Source organism: Typopeltis vanoorti, chromosome 20 (genome assembly GCF_054136105.1).
Source record: "Typopeltis vanoorti isolate ZY-2024b chromosome 20, IOZ_Tvanoo_1.0, whole genome shotgun sequence".
NCBI classification, from domain to species: domain Eukaryota; kingdom Metazoa; phylum Arthropoda; class Arachnida; order Uropygi; family Thelyphonidae; genus Typopeltis; species Typopeltis vanoorti.
Genome location: NC_143568.1, coordinates 91,813,954 through 91,838,926, shown reverse-complemented (window position 1 = coordinate 91,838,926; position 24,973 = coordinate 91,813,954). Strand labels below are relative to the sequence as shown.

At 35.5% G+C, this 24,973-nt stretch overlaps 1 protein-coding gene across 2 annotated transcripts in view; it reads right to left on the bottom strand.

Annotated features, from left to right (window-relative positions):
- Positions 1–24,973, bottom strand: part of LOC150095650 (scoloptoxin SSD14-like) — a 143,237-nt gene that overhangs the window by 17,968 nt on the left and 100,296 nt on the right. For both annotated transcript variants that reach the window (XM_090410828.1, XM_090410829.1), the window contains exons 6-7: positions 20,922–21,085; positions 12,334–12,620 (exon numbers count right to left, since the gene is read on the bottom strand). In XM_090410828.1, the coding sequence (XP_090266954.1) occupies positions 12,334–12,620; positions 20,922–21,085 (451 nt within the window). The remainder of the gene's footprint in view (positions 1–12,333; positions 12,621–20,921; positions 21,086–24,973) is intronic.

Here is a 24,973-nt window from a genome sequence, read left to right as displayed (position 1 = left end):
GAAATGTCATCAGGAAGGTGAGGGACTTTAGATACTTAGGTTCAACAGTGGAAGAAGATGGAGGAGCTGAGAAGGAAGTGGGATGCAGGATACAAGCAGGTTGGAGGAACTGGAGGGAGATGGCTGGAGTGTTATGCGATAAGAGGGTGCCTATCAATCTGAAAGGCAAAATCTATAGGACAGTAGTGAGGCCAGTTATGACGTATGCTATGGAAACTGTGGCCCTGAGGAAAAATAACATCAGCAGGATGGAAGTAGCAGAGATGAGAATGCTTAGGTGGATGTGCGGTGTGACCAGAAAGGATCGTTTGAGAAATGACAATGTGAGGGGAACAGTGAAAGTTATGAACTTAGTAGCGAAGATACAGGAGGCAAGGTTGAGATGGTTTGGTCAGGTGATGAGGAGGGAGGACGAATATGTAGGAAGATGGGTCATGCAGATGGATGTGCAAGGAAGTAGGAAGCATGGGTGGCCAAAGAAGAGGTGGAGGGAGCTGGTAGAAGAGGACTTGAGAATGAAGAACTTGGATATGGTGACAGCCCAAGACAGGAGGATGAGGAGGAGACTCATCATCAACAGTGACCTCACTTAAGTGGGAGACGCTGCAGAAGTAGAGACTGAGGGGACAATTCAATCTCCACTGGTTGCCAATTAGAGCTAGCTTTGCTCACTATCACTATTGTACACAGAATCCAGTGGAGAGAGGTGGGTGACAAGTGCTGCCATCTTGTGGTCTGTAATCTGCAGATTATTTACTTTCTGAAATAGTTTGGGTTCTACGACTGATTTTCTTGAGTTTACAGGATGAAAAACTCTAGTCAGCATCTAGAAATGAACTTCCAATGCACTTTCTTTGGCTGCCTAGCACCATGGGTACAAGTCACTTTCACTGAGCTACACAGGCTTGAACCACATTTATATTGAAAATATAAGATGCATTTAAATTTAGAATTTTTTCCTTTGAATTCTTTGAACATTACTATATCACTGGAGGGCAAGGAGGAAAAATCAATTTTTCAACTAAGTAGATATCATTAAGTGTAGCTCCATGCTGAAGAATCCCATCCTATCCTTCTCATCCATCTAGGACGGGTTGGGTCTCCTCCTAATCAGGGGTTACTGGCATATTAATGCAGACAGTTCACCACTCCTCTGCTGCATCCCCTAAGGGCGATATTCATGACTGTATCCGTGTGTGTGTTCATGGGGCCGGTTTGCCTGCTTGTGGGATGAAAAATCCCAGATAAACTGGGGAAAAACCGTGCTGTCCACGCCCAAGACCAGCTAACTTGGTTATGGCTGAAGAAGATCCTTAAGCTCCTCATGTCATCGACAGGAATCGAACCTAGGACACTCCTTTCCCAGGCATATGGTTGTGAAGTGCATAGCCACTAGGCTAACCATGCAGACATGTTGAAGAGTAGCATTTATTAAATATAGGAAAAGATGATTTGTCATATTAAAAAGAAATATCTAGTTTGCAGAGAACAGTGCATTATCTTGTATAGTCAAGAAGTTTTAACAATATTTGAATATGATGCAGATATCTAAAAATATACAGGCAGTCCCAGACTTACATAAATTCTAAGTTATGCAAATTATTGTGAAAGAGTAGAAAAATGGCACATTATAAAAATTATTTAATCTGCCTACACTATTGGCACTCCATCTAATGGCAGCCATTGCTTTCAATATGGACATGCCATATTGTTGCAGTGCTGCAGATTTTTAGTTTGCATGGAACACCTAGTAGTTCTTTGAAGTCCAAAGGGAAATGGATGATTGCTAGCCTGTTATTGATAGATTTATGAACAGAAGAAACAAGCCACTTTTCATTTGCCTCTTGATAAATGCACTGGCATAAGGACAGTAAAGGTCATAGTGCACTAAACCAAAAGGTTACAGGACTCAGAATAATAATTATTATTATTATATGACACCTCCAAAGAGTACAAAGGCTGATTGAGGGAGGGCACCCACTCAGTCTCCACCACTCAATCCTCCAACTACAGTTGCGAATTGCAACTACCATCATCTACACCAACACCATCTACTGGCCACCACCACTAGTATTTTCACAGACAATAGTACCATTCAGAGAACCATGCCCATGGCAGAATTCGAACCCATAGCCTTTTGGCTGGAGAGCAGATACGCTATCCAATAAAAAAAAAAAAATAATAATAATAAATAAATCAGTGAAACATATAAATAAAATTTATAAATCAAATGTGTATGTATAAATTAATTCTTTTTAAAAAGTTAAAAACTTCATGTAATTTGTCCAAGTCTGCTAAGATCTTCCCGAGTGTATAAGGCTCGGTGAGATTAGTAAAAAAAAAAATCTATTCCTTTCTCAAATGAAATGCTGGGACTCCACTAAAACATGAATGGTGAGATGCATGTTTCATTAATCACACATAGGTGGGTCATCTATGTGTGATTGTTAGCACACATTTTCATATTCTCATACATTCATATTTCCTTAGTATCTCAGGAAATATGAATGTATGAGATAACAGACCTATGCAGTCTAGCAAGAACAACTTCCTCTCTTCTGCTTCTAAGTCAACTTGACTGCCAATGTTTAATTTCAGGCTCAATCTCACGCAATTTTTTTTTGCATGAGATTGAGCCTGACCTATGAAGTGATTCCAGGAATGATGACCAGTACATTATTAGTTTCTTTAATCTTATAAACTGTCTATAATCTGGTGTGTATACAGGACTGGAACTGTACCTTTATGGAAGTTTTTTCACTTGGCTATCCTACTAATTATATATTGGGTTTTATCCTTTATCCAAGTGTTAGAAAACAAAGTTTGCACCTGAAGTACTTTCAGGACTGGGGCAACTCATGGTAAAGGTGGTATAAGTTCTAATCACTTGCCTTAGTATCTCCCATAATGCAAAGCACATCTCCTTGCGGACATGTATAATGCTATGCATTAAGGGAAGGGCCACTACCCAGACCGGTTTCGACCTATATTGAGGTCTCATCAGTGGGAGCCAGACCCAAAGGTGGTGATACTAAAGTGGAAGTAATGGAGAAGTCATATTTACCTATACGAGTTGCCAAAGAGTGTCACACCCTATTATTAAAATTCTATGGATTAGAGATAAGTTTATGGAAATTTTTTTGCTTGGCTATGCTACCAGTCTGGATAGTGGCCCTTCCCTTAATGCATAGCATTATACATGTCCACAAGGAGATGTGCTTTGCATTATGGGAGATACTAAGGCAAGTGATGAGAACTTATACCACCTTTACCATGAGTTGCCCCAGTCCTGAAAGTACTTCAGGTGCAAATTTTGTTTGCTAACACTTGGATAAACGATAAAACCCAATATATAATTTGGAACCGTACCTGGAAAATGTGCAAGCTGATCTAGTAGCTGCATATGCAGTCTCATTTTCCTTAATTTAAATGTGGCTGGGAATTCAGCATAGCTAAATATCAATTTGTATAACAGTTGTAAAACTTCAAAAAACCAACAAACCACTAGATGTGGATTATACACAAGAGATGACATAGCCTGAAAAAAACAACAACTTAAATCTGTATAAATGATACACTTTTAATACTGGTTTTCTTTTATATGCACAAGTTGAATTGCATGCAACTCTGCTGTTGAATGCAATTCAGATCTCAACTGCTGTTACAAGTGGGATCTGATTGGATATGATAAAATTAGGAAACACAGAAGCATAACCAACAAAGTTTTCAGAGATCTTGAACCATCAGTATAGATGGGAAGGAAATCAGAATGTTTTTCATGGTGTGCATTAAATAACTGCAAGTAGACAGATGGAGTATGACACTTCCTTAGTTGGCACAGTGAGAGGTTGCAGGAGTACAAACCTGCCAGGAAGGAATGTTATTATTATTATGTGACACCTTCAAGGAGTCCAAAGGCAGTCTGTTCTCCCTTGCAAAAATGTAAACTTGGGAACAGAATCCCATAGTTGGACCTACTATCATTAGAGTATTACAAATAACTACTGGTGCTTCTTGCACATCGCCCATTCAAAGTCTATATGAATATATGATTCTAGAATCAAGCTTTGACTTAAGTGCACAATAAAAGCAAAGCAAGGAACAATGATCTGCATGCCATTCTATGAAGGATATTCAATGCTTTTTTGCACTTTTCCCTAAATTGACAAATGTAAGATTTTTTGTCAAAGATGAGTCCCAAGAACTTCACCTGGTGCTACTGAATAATAGTTTGTTTGCCCCATTCTTAAATCAGGATCTGAGTGAAAAATATGTATTCAGCAGAAATTGACACTTTTTCAAGCACTCATGAAAAGATACGATCAACTGCTTGCTAAAGTTGGCTTTCAGTTACCCTTGTATTATAGGAGTGACAGTAAATTTTGAAGTCATCCACATAAAGATCATTCCCTACTGTGAGAAGAAATTGTTCAATGATTGAATTAACTTTGAAAGCAAAAAGTGTCACATGTAAGCCAGGGGAACACCCTGTTCTTGATGATATGGCTGAGATAATGCGCTTCCCACTTGGACTTGGAAGACTCAGCTGGACAGAAAGTTTTTAATAAAAACAAAAAGGCACCCCCTCAGACCAAGATTGAAGAGGTTTTGCAAACGAAGTGCTGTTTCTTACTATTATTAATTTATCTTTACTTTATACTTTACCGTTATTCTGATTTGCTGTGCGCGCTTTCTCTCTCTGAATCTTTCTTGCTTATATTATTACATACCATGTTTATCTACCTTTCGCACTACGAGTCTTATGCCTGAGATACTAGAAAATTTATTTAATTTAGACTGTGCCACTAATATCATTTAATTAGCATAAAACTCAATAATACGGCCGGCAGATCTCTCTCTCTAACACAAATTCCTTCAATAAAACTTTACACAAACAGTCTTGGTCTATTCTTTTACTTAACTTTACGCTTCCGCTATATCACTTAGTTTCCCGCTCACAAGTCCATTTATTTAGGAACAGTGCAGTTGTAAAAATAAACAAACAGGCAGCACTCTTTTAACAAAAAGAACAAAACAATTTATTTACATTACTATGAAATATGCATGAATTTAAACATTAGGGAGATTGCTTTCTCTATCCATTTAAAAAATCTTTAGCATAAATTATAATCTATTTACTTTAACTCACAATCTTATTTACTCTCTGCTTACAAATTCAACTTATTAAACTTCTAGTTTACTTGCAAAGAGGTTAGCTAACTCTCTGTTAAGTTATTACAAATTTTATATCAACTTCCAATATGCCAATCGATTCTCTTAATGACAATTCTCACTACTATTGAACAATCTCTTAAAAGTCCATCTACAACCTACTATGAGAGGGAATATACAAAAGGTTTTAACTTACAAAAGACTCTGCATTGCACATTCAGTCAAAAGTCTTTCACTACAGTCTTATGGCATTTCTTTCATTCTCAGATCTTGAGCTTCCTCAGGAGGGTCTGGCTTCAGTAATATATCTCAACAGGAAAATAGTGGGCTGTGAACTACGACTGGCAAAAGGTTGTTCTCCCATAGTGAAAAAGAAAATCTTCCAAGCGAAGTTGATTTGGGTAATTTACATCGCCTTTTCTCCTCTGCTTTGGCTCACTGAAAATGCCTGGAAGGCTGCCATCTCAAGTAGCTTGAACTCCCACCTCTAAGAAACTGTAATTGCCACCCAACTGACTCTCTTATGGACTCCTGAATCTGTTCCCTCTCTCTGGCAATGACTGGAAGCCTTTCCTTCTTCAGCAACGTCTCGAAGTCCTCTCTCTCTGGCCTGGAAGTCTTCTCTCTCTAGCGACGTCTCGAACCGGGAAGCCCCATATGCTTGGCTCTGTCCCTTTTTATTATGCCTCCTCAGAGACCTCGCACAAAGTTTGTAACCCTGGAAGAATTCGGCATGATTCTTTCATCTTAAGTTTCAAGTTCGGCCCACTTTCTGTTCTCTTCCGCTTTCTTTTGATTGTAAGTTGCCAGCCATCGGAAAGTTGTTTGAACCTTTCTGACTGACTTCGGATGTGTTTACATGCAGAGCTTGTAAGCCTTTTACATACACACAAAATTTCATAAACAACCTTTCTTATGCCACCATGGATCTATTACATACAGTTCCGGTGGCAAAACATTACCTTTGTTTTTAACACTCTAAAATATTCTTATTAAAGGAGTATATACAGTTAATTTCTAAAGAGTTATTTACAAAAATCTAGTATAAAATATACAGAGACAAACAAGTTATTTTTACAACATTCTCATGGGACTTGACCTCTGTAAAAAATCGATGTAAAGCACTTTGATATTTTTAAACTACATCGAATTTTTACAGTTTCTTATTATGCCATATCTCCAGGCTGTGTCATAGTCTTTTTCCATGTCAAAACAGACTGAAACTAGATGTTCTCATTTCATGAAAGCGTTTCTTGTATATGTTTATAAACAGACTAAACGGTCCAATGCTGAAGGTGTCTGCAAACCCTACATTGTGTGTTGGAAAGAAGTTCACTGCTTTTTATAAGTATTCCATTTTCATTTCTCCAATATTTTATAGAGAGAGCTGGTTAAATCAGGATTCTTCCTGGTTTTGGGATGGCAGTGATGACTGATTTATTCCAAGAATCCAAAGACTCTTTCTCTAAGTATTCTATTGTATAGTAAGAGAAGGAGATCCAGAGAAGGTGACTGAAGATGTTTTATCATCTCATAATGAATGTCATCAGGATGTAATGCACCAGTTTGACATAATAGAAGAGCTTGTTTCTTGAATGGCTGATTGTACAGCTCTACTCCATTTGTAGAAAAGTTTATCTGCTATTTCTCTTATTATTCTTTCAATAATAAAAAAAGTCAGGACAATATGAAGCTGTTGCTGAGATTCAAGGAAAATTTTCTTCTAAAACATTGGTAATCACTTGGTTCAGCAACAACAACAACAATGGCAAACTTTGAAGAAGACATTGACTAATTCAGCTAAGAAGCTGTGTGGTAAAGTTGTCTATAAGGATAGAAAAATAAACATCCTGTGTTGGACACAAGAAATTAAAGAAGCAGTTCTAGAAAAGAATAAAGCAGACCAAAAGTTCCTAGCAAATAAGTTGGCAGATGCCCTAAAAGAATACAGAGAAAAATGTAAGAAAGCCATGTGTAAAAGTAGCTAAATAAAAAATTGGGAAAGACATGGGTAAAAATATAGAAAAGAAATATCAGGAAGGTGGCAAAATGTTCTGGATGCTATTGAAAAAGGTTACAAATGGAGGAAAAAGTACTGTAAAAGGAATCAAAGATGATATGAAAACTAAAAGATAAGGTCGTCACTGGTCTTTGAATGTGGAATATGAGGACAGATTGAGGGAATGCAAAGACTGAGAATACAAATAACTGAGACATTTAGTTGGTAAAGAGTTGTTATCAGGTTAATATGGAATGAGTTGCATGAAGAGCAGGCCAGGAGAGTGACTCGGTTGATAAGGACAACAAAAGTGCAGTGCGAGCAGAAATTAGCAAATCAGGCCAAGAAAAACCCTCGATTTTTTTGTTTTTTTTTTTGGATATGTGGCAAGTAGAAGGAAGAATGATTATAATAAAATGCTGTTAATGGATGAAAGTGGGAGATTGGCGATTTCTGCACAGGATATAGTCGAGATGTTCAGTGAGCAGTTTGTCAGGGTGTTTCATCCTCAGTATGAAATAAAAAGCTCAAGTGTAGAGAATGAAATGAGAGAAGACTGAATGGTGAGTGATATGAGGAGTTAAATAAGCTAGATGTCAATAAGACAACAGGACTTGACATATCACCACATCTTGAGGGAATGTTCTAAGGAGCTAGCATCAGCCTTGGCCTTCATATTTAACAAGAGCCTTGCAACAACAAGTCACAAAGGAGTGGAAGGAAGGCAAAATTGTTACACTTCACAAAGTATGGTAATGAGGCTAAGGCAACAAATTATAGACCGATCTGTATATCTGGAGTTGTGGTTAGAGTATTGGAGAGGTTGGTGGGATATAGGATACAAAAGGTTGATAGCAGTGGTATTTTTTACTTGTCAACATTTTTGTTAAAGGGAGGTCATGTTTTACAGACTTGCTTATGCATTATAACATAGTGATGAATGTATTCAACAGGAGAGATGCATATACACTGGTCTAGTTAGATTTTGCAAAAGCTTTTGATAGCTTTCCACACCACAGGTTGGTCAACTAAACTGAAGCAGTTGTGACTGGATGACAGGCTAGTGAGTTGAATAGGTGATACCTTTCTGATAGGTATCACCAAGTTGTGTATCAGGGAGGGAACTATCTCAAAAGAGGAAAGTCACTAGTACTGTGCTGCAAGGGTCAGTTTTGGAACCATTGTTATGTAATTTGTATATTACTTATATTGGAACAGGTTTAATTGGTGATATACAACTGTTTGAATATGATGCAAAATTGGGAAGAGTGATGAGGAATCAAGCAGATATTGTGGCCTTACAGTAGGACTTGAATACATTGTATGAGCAGGCAACAGTAAGGTTCTGAAATTTGTATGCAACAATAGGATGCAAAGTATACACTTGGTGGGAAAATTTTGGAAGAAACTGAGGAGATAAGACATTGGAGTGGTGGTGGTGGACAGGGATCTGAAGTTGGATGAATGGAGCAGAGCTTTCATAGTACCCATCTATAAAAAAGGGAATAAAACTGAATGTGAGCATTGCAGAGGAATTTCTCTGCTAAGTATTCCAGATAAGATTTATGTAAGCATACTTGAAAAAAAGGTTGAGAAGGATTGTGGAAGAGGAACTTGAACAAGCTGAGTTCAGGCCAAACAGAGGTTGTTTTTTACTTTGAGACAAATAGTTGAGAAATTTTAAGCTGCAAGTCAGCAATTAAAATTGAAAGAAATACACGAGGATGATTGGATGCAAAATCAGGTGCAAGACAAGGATGTACATTATATGGACTCCATTATGAAAGAAAGTGGCATTAAACCTGAATATCAGAATCTGAGATATCACACATTGCTCTTTGCTTTTTGTAGATGATGCTATATTCCTATCACATCTAGTGCAAGTCTCCAGGATTCTCTAACTAAATTGAATAATAGTTATAACAAATTTGGCAGGAAAATCGGTAATAAAAAGACCAAAACATTGAAAATAGACAGGAATACAGAAAACTTCAGCTGTATCAGTGAAGATGACAAGTTAAATCTGGAAATGTACAACATAAACAAATCCTGTAAGTGGATAGCTAACTGAATACATTTATATGGAATAATAGATATTAGCCAAAACACCAAACTAGTAGTATACAAGAAATGTTCAAACCAGTTTTAAATTATGAATCTGAGAGTTGGGTTAGAAATAAAGCACTTGGTTGAAGACTAAAGACCACAGATATGAATGTTCTGAAAAAATTAGGGGGGTGAACAGAAGGCATCAATGGCAGAATCATATTAAAAATGAAAATATTAGAAAGGAAAGTGATATTGTTACATTCAAGAACATGTGAGCAGAGCTAATCTAAGGTGTTATATGGCCACTTAAATACAATTGATAAGGAAAAGCTAGCAAAAGATGTTTGATGCCAAGATGGCAAAAAAGAGACCCAGAGAATTCAGGATTGATTCAGTCAGAAGTGCCTTAGAAGCTCAAAATGTCAGATATAACAATATTGGAATGCTGACAAGTAAAAAGACTAATTTGGAGGAAAATTGTGGATAGGAGATTAATAATGATGTAAGCTTGTTCATGTAGTGCTTTTATAGTAACCTGAATACCCTTTGGGAGTACATATCAGGAAATTGATGATGGTGCTTCTTTCAGTTGGTGCACAACAGTATAGTGTACTGGTACCTTTATTAACAGCGATGTGATACGAGGTGGTATCAAAAAGTTTCGAGACTAGCTCTGTTTACGAGAAATTACTTTATTTATCTACATTTACACACTATCACCTTCAAAATAGTCCCCTTGCATAGTAATACAGTACTCCCAGCATTCGTGCCACTTCTGGAATGTGTCCTGGAAGTCTTCTTTTCGAAGCGTGTCAAGCACTTTCTGCGATTCGTGCTGGATCTCCGCAATGGTGTAAAAACGGTAACCTTTGAGCTGGATCTTCATCTTCGGGAAGAGGGCGAAGTCTGCAGGAGTGCAATCTGGTGAGTAGGGTGAGTGCGGAAGTGAGATCATGTTGTTTCCGGCAAGAAACTCACATATTAGGATAGCGTGATGACAAGTGCATTGTCGTCATGGAGCATCCAGTTTTTTGTGCGCCACAGATCCGGATGCTTTCGACGAATGTCTTCCCTCAGACGCCTTAAAACCCGGCAGTAGAACTCACTATTGACGGTCTGGCCCCGGGGATGAATTCTTGATGCACAATGCTCATGATGAAATTACAGACGTGGTAATGTAACTGGTGCTATTCTGAATAGAAAATATTCAGAATAGCACCAGTTGCACAGCTCCCAATGTACACAGGACTATGTCTTTTGGCACACTGACTTATGAAAGTTGGTGCTCCCTGTGACTGTGTGTGCAGCCTTGTGCTGCCATCTGTTGGCATGTTACAAAACTAGTCTTGAAACTTTTTGATACCACCTCGTATACAGATGAGGTACATATATTAGAAATTTGCAATATTCATTAAGTTATGTTTACCTAGTATGTAAATAAATTTAGTCATTTAATGAAATTTACAATTTTCTCTGCATTTGTTCTTAAGATATTTGCCATATAAAATTTTTATATACTGTTGTATAATTTGCTGTTCTTATTCTTGAAAGATTGTTGCACTATGAAGTAAAAATACCAAATAATTTTTTAGCTTTTTTTCATATAGTCTTAATTTTCAGTTTTTTCTGCTAGCAAAGAATGAATACTGTCATCTACTGTTTTACAAAAAAGCACAATATATATAAAAACATAGGAATTCATACAACCATTTCCAGTATGAGATATTTTAATACAGTTACTCTCACTAACAAATTCAAACAGAAAGAGAAATAATTTGTTACAACACAGGATTTGTTATAGTGAATTTCGTTTAGGATAGCAGTGAAGTTACTAGACTCTGACCAGGAGTTTTCTGTAGTTTCCTACTAAGTAAATTTACTCGCTTATAGTAGGAAGAACTTGTTATAATGATAGTTGAGTCACTGTGAAATGATCTTTAAATAACTTCCCTATATCTTCTGCAGTGGTATCTAACTAATGTCTCTTGTCAAAGTAATCCTTCTATTGCCATTCCTCCTTTTACTCACCAAGTAACAACTCTCTTAGGAGTAAAAATCAACTCCTAAGATTTCTTTTGGCCTTGCTGGCTTGTTTTCTTCAGACTACTTGCTTAAATTTACTCTTCATTTTACACACACTTAATTTTCTAATTCTTGATAGAAAGTCGAGCATACTGATACTGTCAAATATTTAATGTTCAAATCTCCCAATCGTGCAAAAACTGTCAGAAAGTATACACAATTAAAAGACATAACCCTGATGTTATTAGAAATAATTACTTAAACAATCATTTATGCATTTTTTTAAATTCCATTTATCTTATACTTGCCTCATAGATTTCATTGCTCCAATCATAATAACAATCCAAATTTGAAAAATATTAATCCCTTTTACTCCTACTTCCTTATTATTACATGACACCACTTTATTCCACAATATTCCTCAAACTGCTTTCTGAACCTTTCATAGTCATCTTTCATGCAGTCTTCATATATTTTGGTCACATCCAAGGTCAATATTATGTGATCATTATTGCCAACTGGGAAAGAATCTACACTTATTCACAATTATATCTGATTTCACCATCTAAATACAAAACTTAACTCTTATGTTCAGCTACGTACTACCAAAGGCTGTTTATCCCTCAGAAATAAAAAATTTACTTTCCTTAATTTCACATTCTGTTTCCTCCTATTAATTTACATTCACATAATTAAAACCTTGATAATGATCTTTATTTTAATTAATAGATCTATTTGCCTAAACATTTCACAGCCATTTATCCTCTAAGGGTTTGATTTTTGATGTCTTAATGTATAACAACCATATCATTTGAAAAGGATATTTATTCAGAAGGGTGATGTAATCAAAAATATTCTTGGGGTAGGGTAAACTTTTAATAGCTATTTCAATTGCTTTTTGTTGAGGAAAATTACTCTTTTACATTTATACGAATCCAAGTTTGAAAAATCTTTTGTGAGAAGATGAGAAAAAAAAATTTGATTTTAAATCAGTCTTTGGAACCTCCAATTTGGGTACAAAAACAACTATTTTTAACTTTGTCAAAAAATATAAAAATTTTGTACAAATCAAAAATACATATTTTATTTACCTCGGTAACATTGACATAGTCCTCATCTCCCAAACCAGATCGTTTAGCAAATCCAAACTTAAAAGCCTCAATTATTCGGTGGTAAGTAAGAACAGCATCATCTACCTCAGTAACATGACTAGCATTGATGTTATATCCATTTAAAATATTTAAAATATATGCTAGAACAATTCCACTTCCTGGTGGAGGAGTAGTATAAAATGTATATCCATCTTTCATTGGTACCTTCAAAGCTGGCTTAAGCTTAGCTTGGTAGCTTTTCAGATCTTCCAGAGTAATTATTCCGCCTGAAATAAGATAATACTAATTTCTGAGATATCGGTTAACGCACTGCATTAATAAATGCTCAGTATTAAATCTAACTATAATACAAGAAGTGAAATATTAATCTGATTTATATATAATTTTAGTTTTACTAATTAAGTTTGTTTTAAAGTCCAAACAGCATAACTGCTAAAAACAACACCTACTCAAGAATAGGTGATAACTATAGCTTTTCATAGTTATCAATTTCCTCATATATACTCTCTAGGGGTGTTCCAGTTATTATGACAGCACTACATGATTAAGTTTACGTTATTATTAATCTCTTATCAACCCTTTTCCTTCAAATTAGTCTGTTAATTGTCAATACTCCACTATATTGTCGTATGTAACATTGCTTGTAATGCACTTCTGACCGCAATTGACCTAGAAAATTGACCTCCGAGTCTCTTTCCTACCATCTTGGCACCAAACACTAGCTTTGCTAACACTTTCCTCACCCATTCAATTTAAGTAGGCATATCATCTTATATTGGGTCTGCTCATTCATTCTTGAATGCTAACAACGTCCAGTTCATTTCTAATACCTTCATTTTTAATATGATTCTGTTCACTCCCATAATTTCTCAGAACTCATATCTGTAGCCTCTAGTCTTTGATCAAGCGGTTTATTTTTAACCTAGCTCTCGGATCCATAAGTTAAAACTGGTTTGAACACTGTATTGTAATAGCTAATTTAGTATGTTGACTAATTTCTTTCTTATTCAGAGAAGAGTGACCAAGCTGATTACAGGTATAATAGAAAGGGGGATGGTAAATCTCTTTATATTTTTATGGCTGGGTACGAAACTCGGATCGAAATCCATAGAGTTTCATGCCGAAAAAACAATCGGCGAGCCCAAGTGTAAATGATCACTTGGGGTAGTACAACACCAGGGCAACTCCATGCAAAGGTGGAGCAAGCTCCGTCACTAACTTTAATATTCTCTTATAATGTAAAACCCAGCTCCTAAGGGATGTATATATATTGTTTTACATTATGAGAAGAGGTCACTACCCAGACCAGTTTCAACCTTTTTTGAGGTCTCATCAGTGAGTAGGTAGACCTGGAATATCAAGGTTTTAAGTGAACACGAACTTATATACCTCTACTATCGAATTGCCGAAGTGGTGTACTCCTATATTTATTGTTAATTACTAATTTAATAAGCCGAAAGGCCATTTTACCGGCGAACATGTTAATAGAAAGGGGGATGGTAAATCCCTTTATGTTTTTATGGCCAGGTACGAAACTCGGATTGAAATCCATAGAGTTTCATGCCGAAAAAACTATCGGTGAGCCCAAGTGTAAATGATACCCGGCCATAAAAACATAAAGGGATTTACCATCCCCCTTTCTATTAACATGTTTGCCGGTAAAATGGCCTTTCGGCTTATTAAATTAGTAATTAACAATAAATATAGGAGTACACCACTTCGGCAATTCGATAGTAGAGGTATGCAAGTTCGTGTTCACTTAAAACCTTGATATTCCAGGTCTACCAACTCACTGATGAGACCTCAAAAAAGGTTGAAACCGGTCTGGGTAGTGACCTCTTCTCATAATGTAAAACAATATATATACATCTCTTAGAAGCTGGGTTTTACATTATGAGAGAATATTAAAGTTAGTGATGGAGCTTGCTCCACCTTTGCATGGAGTTGCCCCGGTGTTGTACTACCCAAGTGATCATTTACACTTGGGCTCGCCGATAGTTTTTTCGGCATGAAACTCTATGGATTTCGATCCGAGTTTCATGCCCGGCCATAAAAACAAAGGGATTTACTATCCTCCCCCTTTCTATTAACATGTTCGCTGGTAAAATGGCCTTTCGGCTTATTAAATTAGTGATTACAGGTATGTCGAATGCTTCCTATGAGGGTAAGTTGGAGGCATGTGGGTTGTAAAGTTCAGTTGATAGGAAGAAAAGAGGGAACAAGATTGAAAGTTATAAGATATTAAATGGGTTTTATAATGTTTACACAAAGGGAATTTTTCAACATGACAAATGAAAAGAGAACTAGGGGTCATTCATGGAAATTGTGTAAGAGTGCGATTTGTATGGGTGTGTGAACTAGATTTTTTGGGTGGATATGGGTGAATGAGTGGTATAGACTGCAAGAATTAGTTGAGTGTCCTCACAGTGAATGAGTTTAAGGAGAGGTATGATAAATTTTATGTGTATAAAAGTTTGTGGATCTCCCAGGATGAGTCTCCGGACTCCATGGAGATTCCTGTATAATAATTACATAGATTAATATTTACCATCAAGCATTTATCACATAAGACTAACACATACTTTGATTCTCTTGCAGTTGCTCTTTTTAGTGCCGCTATAAAGCTGCTGTGACATTTGACCTTCAATCAGAAATATCAGGATTCAAATTTCACCTAGGATGCCAGAAAACTGAAGGTTAGTAAGCTAGTTTCATTTAGAAGTGACAGTTTGTGTGTGTGCGTGTACATATACATGCTATCTCTTGGTGTCAAGAATTTGAAACTCGTGCAATGGATGATTATTCAAAAAAGTTTTTATTAAATAATCTTTGGTCATGAATTTCAGAAGAAGAATTTCCTTTTTTTATGAATTGAAATTTCATGAGATTCTGTATGCTTCAATTTCTATTTCTGCACGTCAGTCAGTCTTTTAATATGCCTTCCAGGTCAAAGCACAGTCTGTATATTTGCAATTCAGTTGGACTCAAGACCGAGAATGTTTAAAAGTATTAGTGAATATATATATATATATATATATATATATATATATATGCGTACATATTTACTCGGTAGATAATGTTATGAAAAAATTAGCTTGAATGACTATAATATCGAGAATAAAAAAAATAAAGTTTAATGCTGAGATACTACTAGTTTCGTTGAACAAAATTCAACTTCTTCAGGTATCAAAGACAAAGAATTATGTAAAATAACAGACAGAATAAAATCACATCAACAGAACTAATATAAAAGACTGAAGTACAGTTTAAAACAGAATGCATGCTGGAATTCCAATCAAAGTTGACTACATGAAGGAGTTGTCACGAGAGCGCCAGTATTGGACAGTGGCAATGTGTGCATCAGAAAGATTGTAGCTAAGGCTGTTGTTTATATGGGATGAATCAAGGGATATTTCTTTAGATTCGACTATCTTCCTTTCGAGCTCATCATAACATCTATGAATATGATAAGTTTGCGGCCAGTCTACGAGGTGTTGAACGCCTTCATCCGAGTTAATATAGAAGAGAACGTGGCTTGAGAGAGCGCTGGCCCTGGTCCTATTGTAGGATATGTCTCTTCTGTGTTCCTCAATATGTAAAAGGATAGATTTAGCTATCTGACCGTAATATGGTTTGCCACATTCACACAAGATCTTGTATATTCCTGAATACTGGAGAGGGAGATGTTTTATTTTAGATCTATTTAATATTGATCGAAGTTTTGGAAACGTAGTGAAACAAGTTCTAATGTATTTCAAACTAATTTTTTCATATAACTAAATAAATATTAGGCTTAGAAGGCTCATACCTATTTAACACATAATGAAGTTTAAAATTGCTTCAAGCTGAATTCTTGAATGTCAGAATTTCTACTTTTTCAAACTATCAAGTCAGAGGCAAATTTATATGATTCAAAGTACTCGAATGAGTAACTGCTTTTATAAAACTAAAGACCATTAACGAATGAGCACATTTATGACACAACCTAATTTTTATTTACAATATTCTATGCATATGTTTTGTTTCAGCCACTACAGATGGTCTAATTGAAATGAAAATTGAAACAATTTAACAAACTAACAGTAGTCCTAAACACTAAATTTCATTAAATAGCAACCTGTTAATGTGGAATTATTACTACCAGTTTCTGCTAGACGACACAAAGTATCATACTCATCACCATTTGCATTTCTACTATGTTATCAGGTAGCATTCCACGTACCTATTACCACTCTTTATGCAAAAAACTCACTTCTTGCCCTCTTACTATTTCCTTTTGCAACTTCCAGAGATGGTCTTTTGTCCTTGTTCCTCCCCCCCTCTACCACAGAAGAATCTCCCCAGTATCATTTGATAAAAGTTCCACAGCTTCCCTTAAAATGTGGTGAAATTCCTTCTAGTCCCTCTCTTACTGAGATCTAGCATACAAAATACATCCTCTTCATTCAGTTCTAATGCTTCATCCTTCCTTATCCCCTCTTAGAATAAAACCTGCTTTACCAGGATGAAACACTACCGTACGCTCACAGATATGAGACCTTTGACACTTGTGCACATATCACAAGAAGAAGAATCCATTCGAATAATAGGGTAATCAATTTGTCCTGTGGGATGAGTTGTTTATTATTACACGTCAGAAAATTAGCTTTTCTTTTATGAATATTGTAGTTTTTAAAGTGGTAAGTATTATGCTTATATAACAGTTGGAAAATTTTACATATAAAGCATGTGATTTTGCATGTTGGTGACCAATTCGTACATCCTTTATTTCTTTCTTCCCTTCAGCATGAAATGACTTTTCTTGGCAATCTGCCAGACCGGGTTCTATGAACTGTGAGCATACAATAATAAAGTGATCCTTAAATAGCTCAATTATGTCATCTGCACTGGTCACCCAAGTTATTTTTTTTAATGGAGAACCCATTCATGAGAGGTTGGTCAACTATAGTGCACTAGTACCGTGGATGGACAATAAGGAAACTTGTTCACATTTTACTTGAAAAGCTGTGGACTGCATTCCTTGGGAAACACAAGGTGGTACACTGTGTTTCAGAGAGCAGAAGTAAAAGTGATGAATGAAGAGGAGGAGAAATTTATTCTGTGGGTTTGAAGTTGAAATGTGAGAGAGTGTTGATTGGCTGCTGCACACATTCAGAGAGATTTGGCAAAAGGTGGGGGAATAATTGATGCCAATTCAGATGAACAATGGCCATAAAAGTATTTATGGCCATTGTTCATCCATGATCCACTATGCAAGAATTGGAGAAGTAGGAAGCCAGGAGATTGGCTTTTTTTTCTGTGGGTAATGATGCAGTTGTACCATTTGGGTGTAATGGTGGGAGGAGCGCTGGGCAGAAGTTACAGCTAATAGCTTTGACTAGAGCCCAGAAGGCACGGCTACTGTTTAGACAGGATGCCAATTTCCTGCTTTTAGATCTCTCCAGGTCAGTTTTCAATGTGGTACTATTTCCAGGCTTTGAAGTAAACAGTACAGGAAGATGGAGTTTTGGATGCAAGCCAGTTGAGGTATGCCTGACTTCTTTTGTACAGCTGTAGGGCTTAGATAAGGGATGGGAATTTAGTTTAGGGTGGAGCAGGGAATAAATGTTTCCAGACTACTGTTTCCAGCTATCCAAGACAAATCTATTTCAGTGATCTGTTCTGCACATAGGTTTGTCTTGGATAGATGGAAACAGTAATCTGATTAAAAAAATGAGGTAGAAGTTGCAAAGATCATCCCATTTGGATTTATAGTAGTATGCCATACCATGTGTAGATGCAAGTCATTGTTTATGTGTTGCTCCACTGGGGAAAAAGATCTGCACTAGATTGTGGTCTGAGCTGCCTAGAACACAGACAACATTCACAGAGTACTTAGATAGGTAACTAGTGAGGAAGAGATCCAGGGTAATCTATAAACAATCATTTTTCCTCTTTGTGGCTACAATGAAAAAAAAACCTCAGGATTCTCTTTGGACTGCAGTGCTAATCTTCTCTCGTATTCTAATTTTTTTCCCTCCATACTATACTAATCACTTTCTTAACCAAGCCTTATATTCCTCATGACAACTGTTCTCCACCTCTCTTTCTCATGCTTTCTATAACTTCCTTTTCATCTGCAATTACTGTTTGATTGCTGCAGTCATCTATTTTATTGTAAACTGCTTTATCTTCTTCACCTAAGGATACAATCTGTCACTGATATCATCAATTGTTTCTTAAGTATCTCCCATGAACTGCCAACCTCTTTCTTTTGAATTCTTTTATCCACTATACTGCCTTATAATTCCACATACTTTACAAATAATACTTAATGACTATTCATTCTCCAAGTTAGAATTACATGGTCACTCTTACCAACTGGTGGCAGGTATGACATCAGTCATAAAAGTCCAAAATTCTTGATCCTCTTAATCACATGCTGCAAAAGATAGTTGTCTCTTAAGAAGTCCAAAAATTTAATTCTCTTAGTATGCTGCTTCCTCTGCCTGTTTGCATCTTCCAAATTTCAAAAAGTATATACTAAATTAGCATCCCACTTAAGACAGTCTATTAAAATCTACTTGTAAAGCCACATCTGCTCAATTATTCTCTCCAACTTTGTATCACCCACAAACAATTCATATCTGCATTTAAATCATTACCAATATCATTAATAAATGAAATACACAATTCATATGTTAAATGATATAAACATATAAGACATAAATCACCCCTGCAGCATACCATTATAACAAGGTATACTGTGACTCACACAGTATACCTTGTTTTGTACTGATGGTAGGCAGAGAGTTTGGCAGCAGCCCCAGTTTGCCTTGTCAGCATAACTGAAGGTTTTGGAGGTGGTGTCATGGTGTGGGACATGTTCTGTTGGGACAGAAGTCCCATGATATTGCTGGAAGGTTGGGTGTACTCCAAGAAATATTTGAACATTGTTGCCAATCAAGTCCATCCTGTAATGTTGACTTTTTATCCAGCAGGTGATGGTTGTTTCATGTATGATAATGTTACTCTTCATCATGTAAGAATTGTTCAGCAGTGGCTCAGCAAGCATGACAGCTATTTCCACCATCTTTCCTGGACACCACAAAGCCCAGATCCAAGCCCTATTGAGAACATATGGGGCATGTTAGAAAAACAGATTCAAGAGCAAAGTCCTCCATCAAATCTGAGTTTCTAATTCAGTGGCTAGTATGTGTACTTTCCATTTACACTTGATTAAAATCTATTAATTCATATTTGAGACATGAACTCATTAATACTGATAACTTACATTGTTACAAAATACTGTATCATGTAATTTTTTAAAATTCTGAATTACTTTTACTTCAAGTACTTATTTTTTTTTTTAAAAAAAAGGTATTGTTATTAATTAAAATTTTGTTGCACATTTCACATATATATTTTTGCATGTTTTGCATATATAAAGCAAGGCTGTACTTTCACATGTATATATCTTTCACATAGAACATTCATTTTAGAGGGGTGAGTTGACATCTAAAGATATACTTTGATTTCTTTATTTACTTTATTTTTTACTTTAAACGTTTCTAATCAGAGATCAGGAAGTTTCCTGATAAGCTAGTGTACAATCTTGTTGCCATTTACATTGCACTGGATGCTCTTGTATGGATAGCATGTCCAGGAGCATCTGCCTCAATGGATGTTCCTTCTCTTCATTTCATTCCACTATGAAAATAAATGCGAGGAATTCACGGTGATGTGCTTTTCTTATCAATAACTTCATACTGAGGATTTTCAAAGAATGGGGTTGTCATATGTTTACACAATACTTAAAATAGGAAACAGTGCTTCATTTTGCAAGACATCTGGAAGTCTTAGTAAATCTTGAACTTCTCATTTGAGTTATAAGTTATAAATAGTTATAACTTCTCAAAGATACTTCTTTATAATTTTTTATATTCATATGAATATATTATATTCATATAATAAGTTCATATAACCTTTATTCTTGTTAAAAAAATATGAATTCCTGTCATCTCATTTATATCTAAGTCTTCACATCTTCATTTTAAAAAATATTATAACATACAGATTATGTTCAGGTTTTTGAAACATTAAAAAAGGTATCTATCTGAATACAAAAGAAAAAAATAATTAGTTAAAATTAAAAAAAATTAATATTATATAAATACAATCAACTAAATGACCAATTAGAATCTCTTCTACCAATAGGCTGCAAGTTCAAATCCCACTGTGATGGATGTTTATCAATATCTTTTGATCATAGATGATTTACATGCCTAGTGTAAAACCATCAGCCTGCTTAGTAGAAGAAATAGTGGTTTGAAAGAGTTCCATGTTTAGTCTCCAGAACAAAGCTCAATAATGTTAATGTTTATAGCCTTTTGTGAGTTGAATGCCTATTAATTAGCTGAGGACAGCTAAAGCTACCCTCTACTAATGAACTCATTACTTGCTCAAGCAATAGCCTTCACTGCATTTTATATAAAAAAATCTCAATTTCCCACAAATAAAAACAGAAACAGCAGATTTTTTTTTCTATTTTCAAACAGAATTTAAATATTTAGATAACACATTTTTACCACATTTTTGAATATCCTCATAAAGTTTTTCTGCAAGTTCACCACTGTAAAGTTCATCTGCTCCTTTTTCAGCTAAAATTTCTAAAGTGTTGGCCAACACTGGTCTCGTAAGCACATCATCTTCCTTATATAGCTCACCAGTTTTGTTGTTATAAAATTCTTCTCTAATAAAAAAAAAAGTATAATATATTATATGTATGATATACATCAAATGCATTGTACAAATATTTTACATATATAAAAATTCTTTTATATATATGAAACCATATTAATTATCATATTACAATTTTGAAGAAATGCATCTAACCTTATAATAATGCTGCCTAAAAAATGAATTACCAATGTTTATTCTTTTTTTTTTTTTTTAAGATACAGAAACTAACTTAAGCATACAGGGGCCTGTGTATCCTGGCATGCAAAATTATGGTGGAAATTTTCTGTAATATAAGAAATCCTGGGAGTTCCTTTCAATTACACTATCTCAAAAATGTTAAGTACTTTTCATTATTATTATTTCTTTTCACAAAAAAATTTATAAAAAAAGACCAAAAAAATGCCAAAGTTTCCACAAAGTAGTTAATCTTTATGACTTGTTTTTGTTGTGGTTGCTGTTTACTTCTGAATGAAGATCTAATTTTATCAGCATTGTTTCTGGCATACATCCTCAAGGAGCACACTAGAAAAAAATCATACTAGTCGTAAATTTTGTCTCATTTTATCAGTTTTAATTTTATTTAAAAGATCTAATTTTATCAGTATTGTTTTCTGTTGTACATCTTCATGGAACACACTAGAAAAATCATGAGGGTCATAAATTTTGTTGAATCTGTTCCAGGATGGCTTTCACTGTTCAAGCCGATTTTTCCCTGGTGAACAGGCAACATCACTGATTATGTTTCACCATAAAAATGTATATGTAGTTGCAGTGTTTAGTCAGCTAAGTTCCATACTGCTAGCCCATCCTTCCATTCACTGTACCTCCAAGTAGATACATAATGGGGTATACCATGAAAAGATGAGAACAGGGCAATGAGCCAAAGGTTAGTTCCCAGCATTCTGCATTGTCAAAGTGGAGGTCTCATCCGATCTTACAAATCTTCAACTCTTAAGTAATACAACTCCCAATCCAATCATAATTTTTTTAATTTGTTTCATTAGATTTTCCAAACATCAATTTCACATCAGTGAATTGCATTAATTTAGTTGTGTAACAGCTAACACATAAATGGTGTTCAGTTGAGTTATGTTCTGAGACAAGATGACAGCAGCAAGAATAAGGTCAGTGCAAAAGAATAACTTGAGTAGTGGATTTTTCAAGGATGATATATTTGCCATGAATGTAATAAGTATGTGTAAGGGGAAATGTTAAGGATGTTTAGGTGGAAAGGTTGAATAAGAGAAGTGAAGGAGTATAGATATGTAAGAAGTGTGACATACTGATGGACTATGAGAGTTTCTTTGAACCAGAGTAGAGAATCTGGAATAAAACCAGTGCAGAGAAGAAGTAGGCAGAAAGGGGAGCAACAGACATTGTAGGCAAGGAAGAAAGCAAGTAAGACTGGTGGGAAGAGTAACTGATGGTAAGATAACAAGCAAGACTGATGGCAAGAAAGGGAGTATAATAGATGGCAAGGTAATGAGTGTGAATGGCAATGAAAAATTGATGCAAGACTTGAAAGCAGCATTGGTGATGATAAGTGGAGATAAAAATTGTGAAGTAAGTGATGCAGAACAAAGGGTGAAAGACAGTGTGGAGTACAAGAATGTGAGCTGTAATAGACAGCTCACATTCTTGTAAGGGAGAGCACAAGACCATAAGTAGTGAAGGTATGGAAGCAAGCAAGCCTAAGAACACAACTGGTGGTAAGATAGAGCATGAGAAAGAGAGCAACCAATAGCAAGATAGTGAATGACAGCAAAAAATAATGTAAGGCTTGAAAGCAGAGTTGGTGAAGATGAGGCAAGAGATGAATTGTATGCAGAGCAAAATGAGGAAAACTGTAGATATGGCCACAAGGGTGAGGAAGTAAGAAGGCCAGGTCATATTATTATTTTTTATTATTATTTGACACCTCCAGGGAGTCCAAAGACTCATCGAGGGAGGGCACCTACTCTATAACTCTCCGTCTCCACCACTTAGCCTCATCCACCAACCACATCATCTACGCCATATACTGTCCACCACCACTAGTATTTTCACAGACAATCACATAAAGCAGGTAATGAATAATCAAGAGTGGTGTTGTATGGCAATTCAATTTTTAGACGTGTTGTGATTAAGAGGGTGCAAAAGTTAATTCCCATACACAAAATGAACAGAGTGATCAAAGCATCGGATATGAGGAGAGTGTAAGAAAAGGAGTTATAGAAGGAACAAACAATTTGGTTGGGAACAAGGAGTGGGGACAGATATCAGGAGGTTATTGAGGAGCATGAAAGATAACAGTGTGGTAGGAAAGATAGCGTGTGGCCAGGTATGACAGTGATGAGCTGAGATAGCAAGCAAAGATCATGAATAGTATATTAGTAAAGATAAGAGAACAGAAAGGAATGTAGTTTGTGAATGTGTGGGATGAGTTTGAGCAAAGCAGGAACTACAAAACAGTGATGGACTGCATTTAAATAGTTTTGGTGCGAGTTAATTGAAAAGATTGTTGTGCAAGGGAGAGTAATGACTGCAGTGAATAGAAGATCTGAGGAAGTAAGAGGGGAAGAGCAGGAGAGTAGGGTAGGAGAACAAAGGATTTTGAATGGAGAAGTGAATAGTGGGAGTCAGGGTGGCTAGGAAGACTGCATGAGAAGGATAGATTGCTAGAAGCAGAAGTGAATGTGTTAGCAGTCAAGAAAGGAATGGCCTGGAATGCAAGGGGAGTATTTGAATATGGAGAAAATTATGGAATAGGTGATGACAGAGAAAAATGGCCAAGGGGAGGTATTGTGCTTATTATGTGGATTTATTTAATTTTTTAATTCTGCTTAAGAAATTTTTCATTCAGTAATGATTGTGACTGTTATGATCAAGTTTACACTTTTTTTTTTAATATAGTAATAAATCATGGCTATACTAATATTTCGTTGGATATTACCAGATGCAGTTTTTTTTTTCTTGTAAAAGATATGAATCTTATGCTTGACAAGAAAAATAAATCATTTTTCTTGTAGAACATAAGAATTCCCAGGAATAAACATATTTACTTACCATGTTCATTCTTTCTTAAGACTGAAATGAAGATGTTCCTGTATAGCAAACACCATCTCCTAAACACACACACCATTCATACTGCACAGATAAAAGAACAAAGAAGTTTCTATTGTATCACTAAATATAGTAATATAGTACAAAGACATTTAGAGTCTATGTACTATGTATTAAGTGACAATTGGAGTAATTAATGTAATTAGAGAACACAACTAGAATGAAAATTATCCTGTATACTATACTGCATAGAGCAAACGAAGCAAAAGTTCTACTGCATGACTAAATATGGTATCTAAATAAATACAATCCATTTCAAATTTTCAGCTGCAAAAATCAATCGATTTATAGAATGAAAACAAAGATTTATATATAAACTTGAAACTAGAATTACATTTGAGAGATTTTCTATATCATTAAGACAGTTCACAAATATTAATTTGGCAAATAAAATTCTATTGAAAAAATTGAAACTAGCATGCCATATATATTGAAAACTTAGTAAAAGTACGCCTTTCCAATGTGGAAGAGACATGTGGACAAGCAACTATTTGCTGATACACAACATATGCGAGACAGCGTTTATTCTTTCTAGGTATGTCTTAAAAAGTTTTGCAAGATGTATAGACACATCAAGTTGCTAATGCCACAAACATTTAGAAACAAAATGAAATAACTGGTCTGGATTTCATGAGACTTTAAAATTTCAAAATGACTAAGTTTTTCAGAACAGGAGTTACATAACTGTAAGATTTTAGGGAAAGACAATGCATAATAGAAGATTAATTAAAAACTTTAATTAATGCTTCCTATATTTCGGTATTCCCCAGGTGCACACCTAGGTGTGCATGGTAAC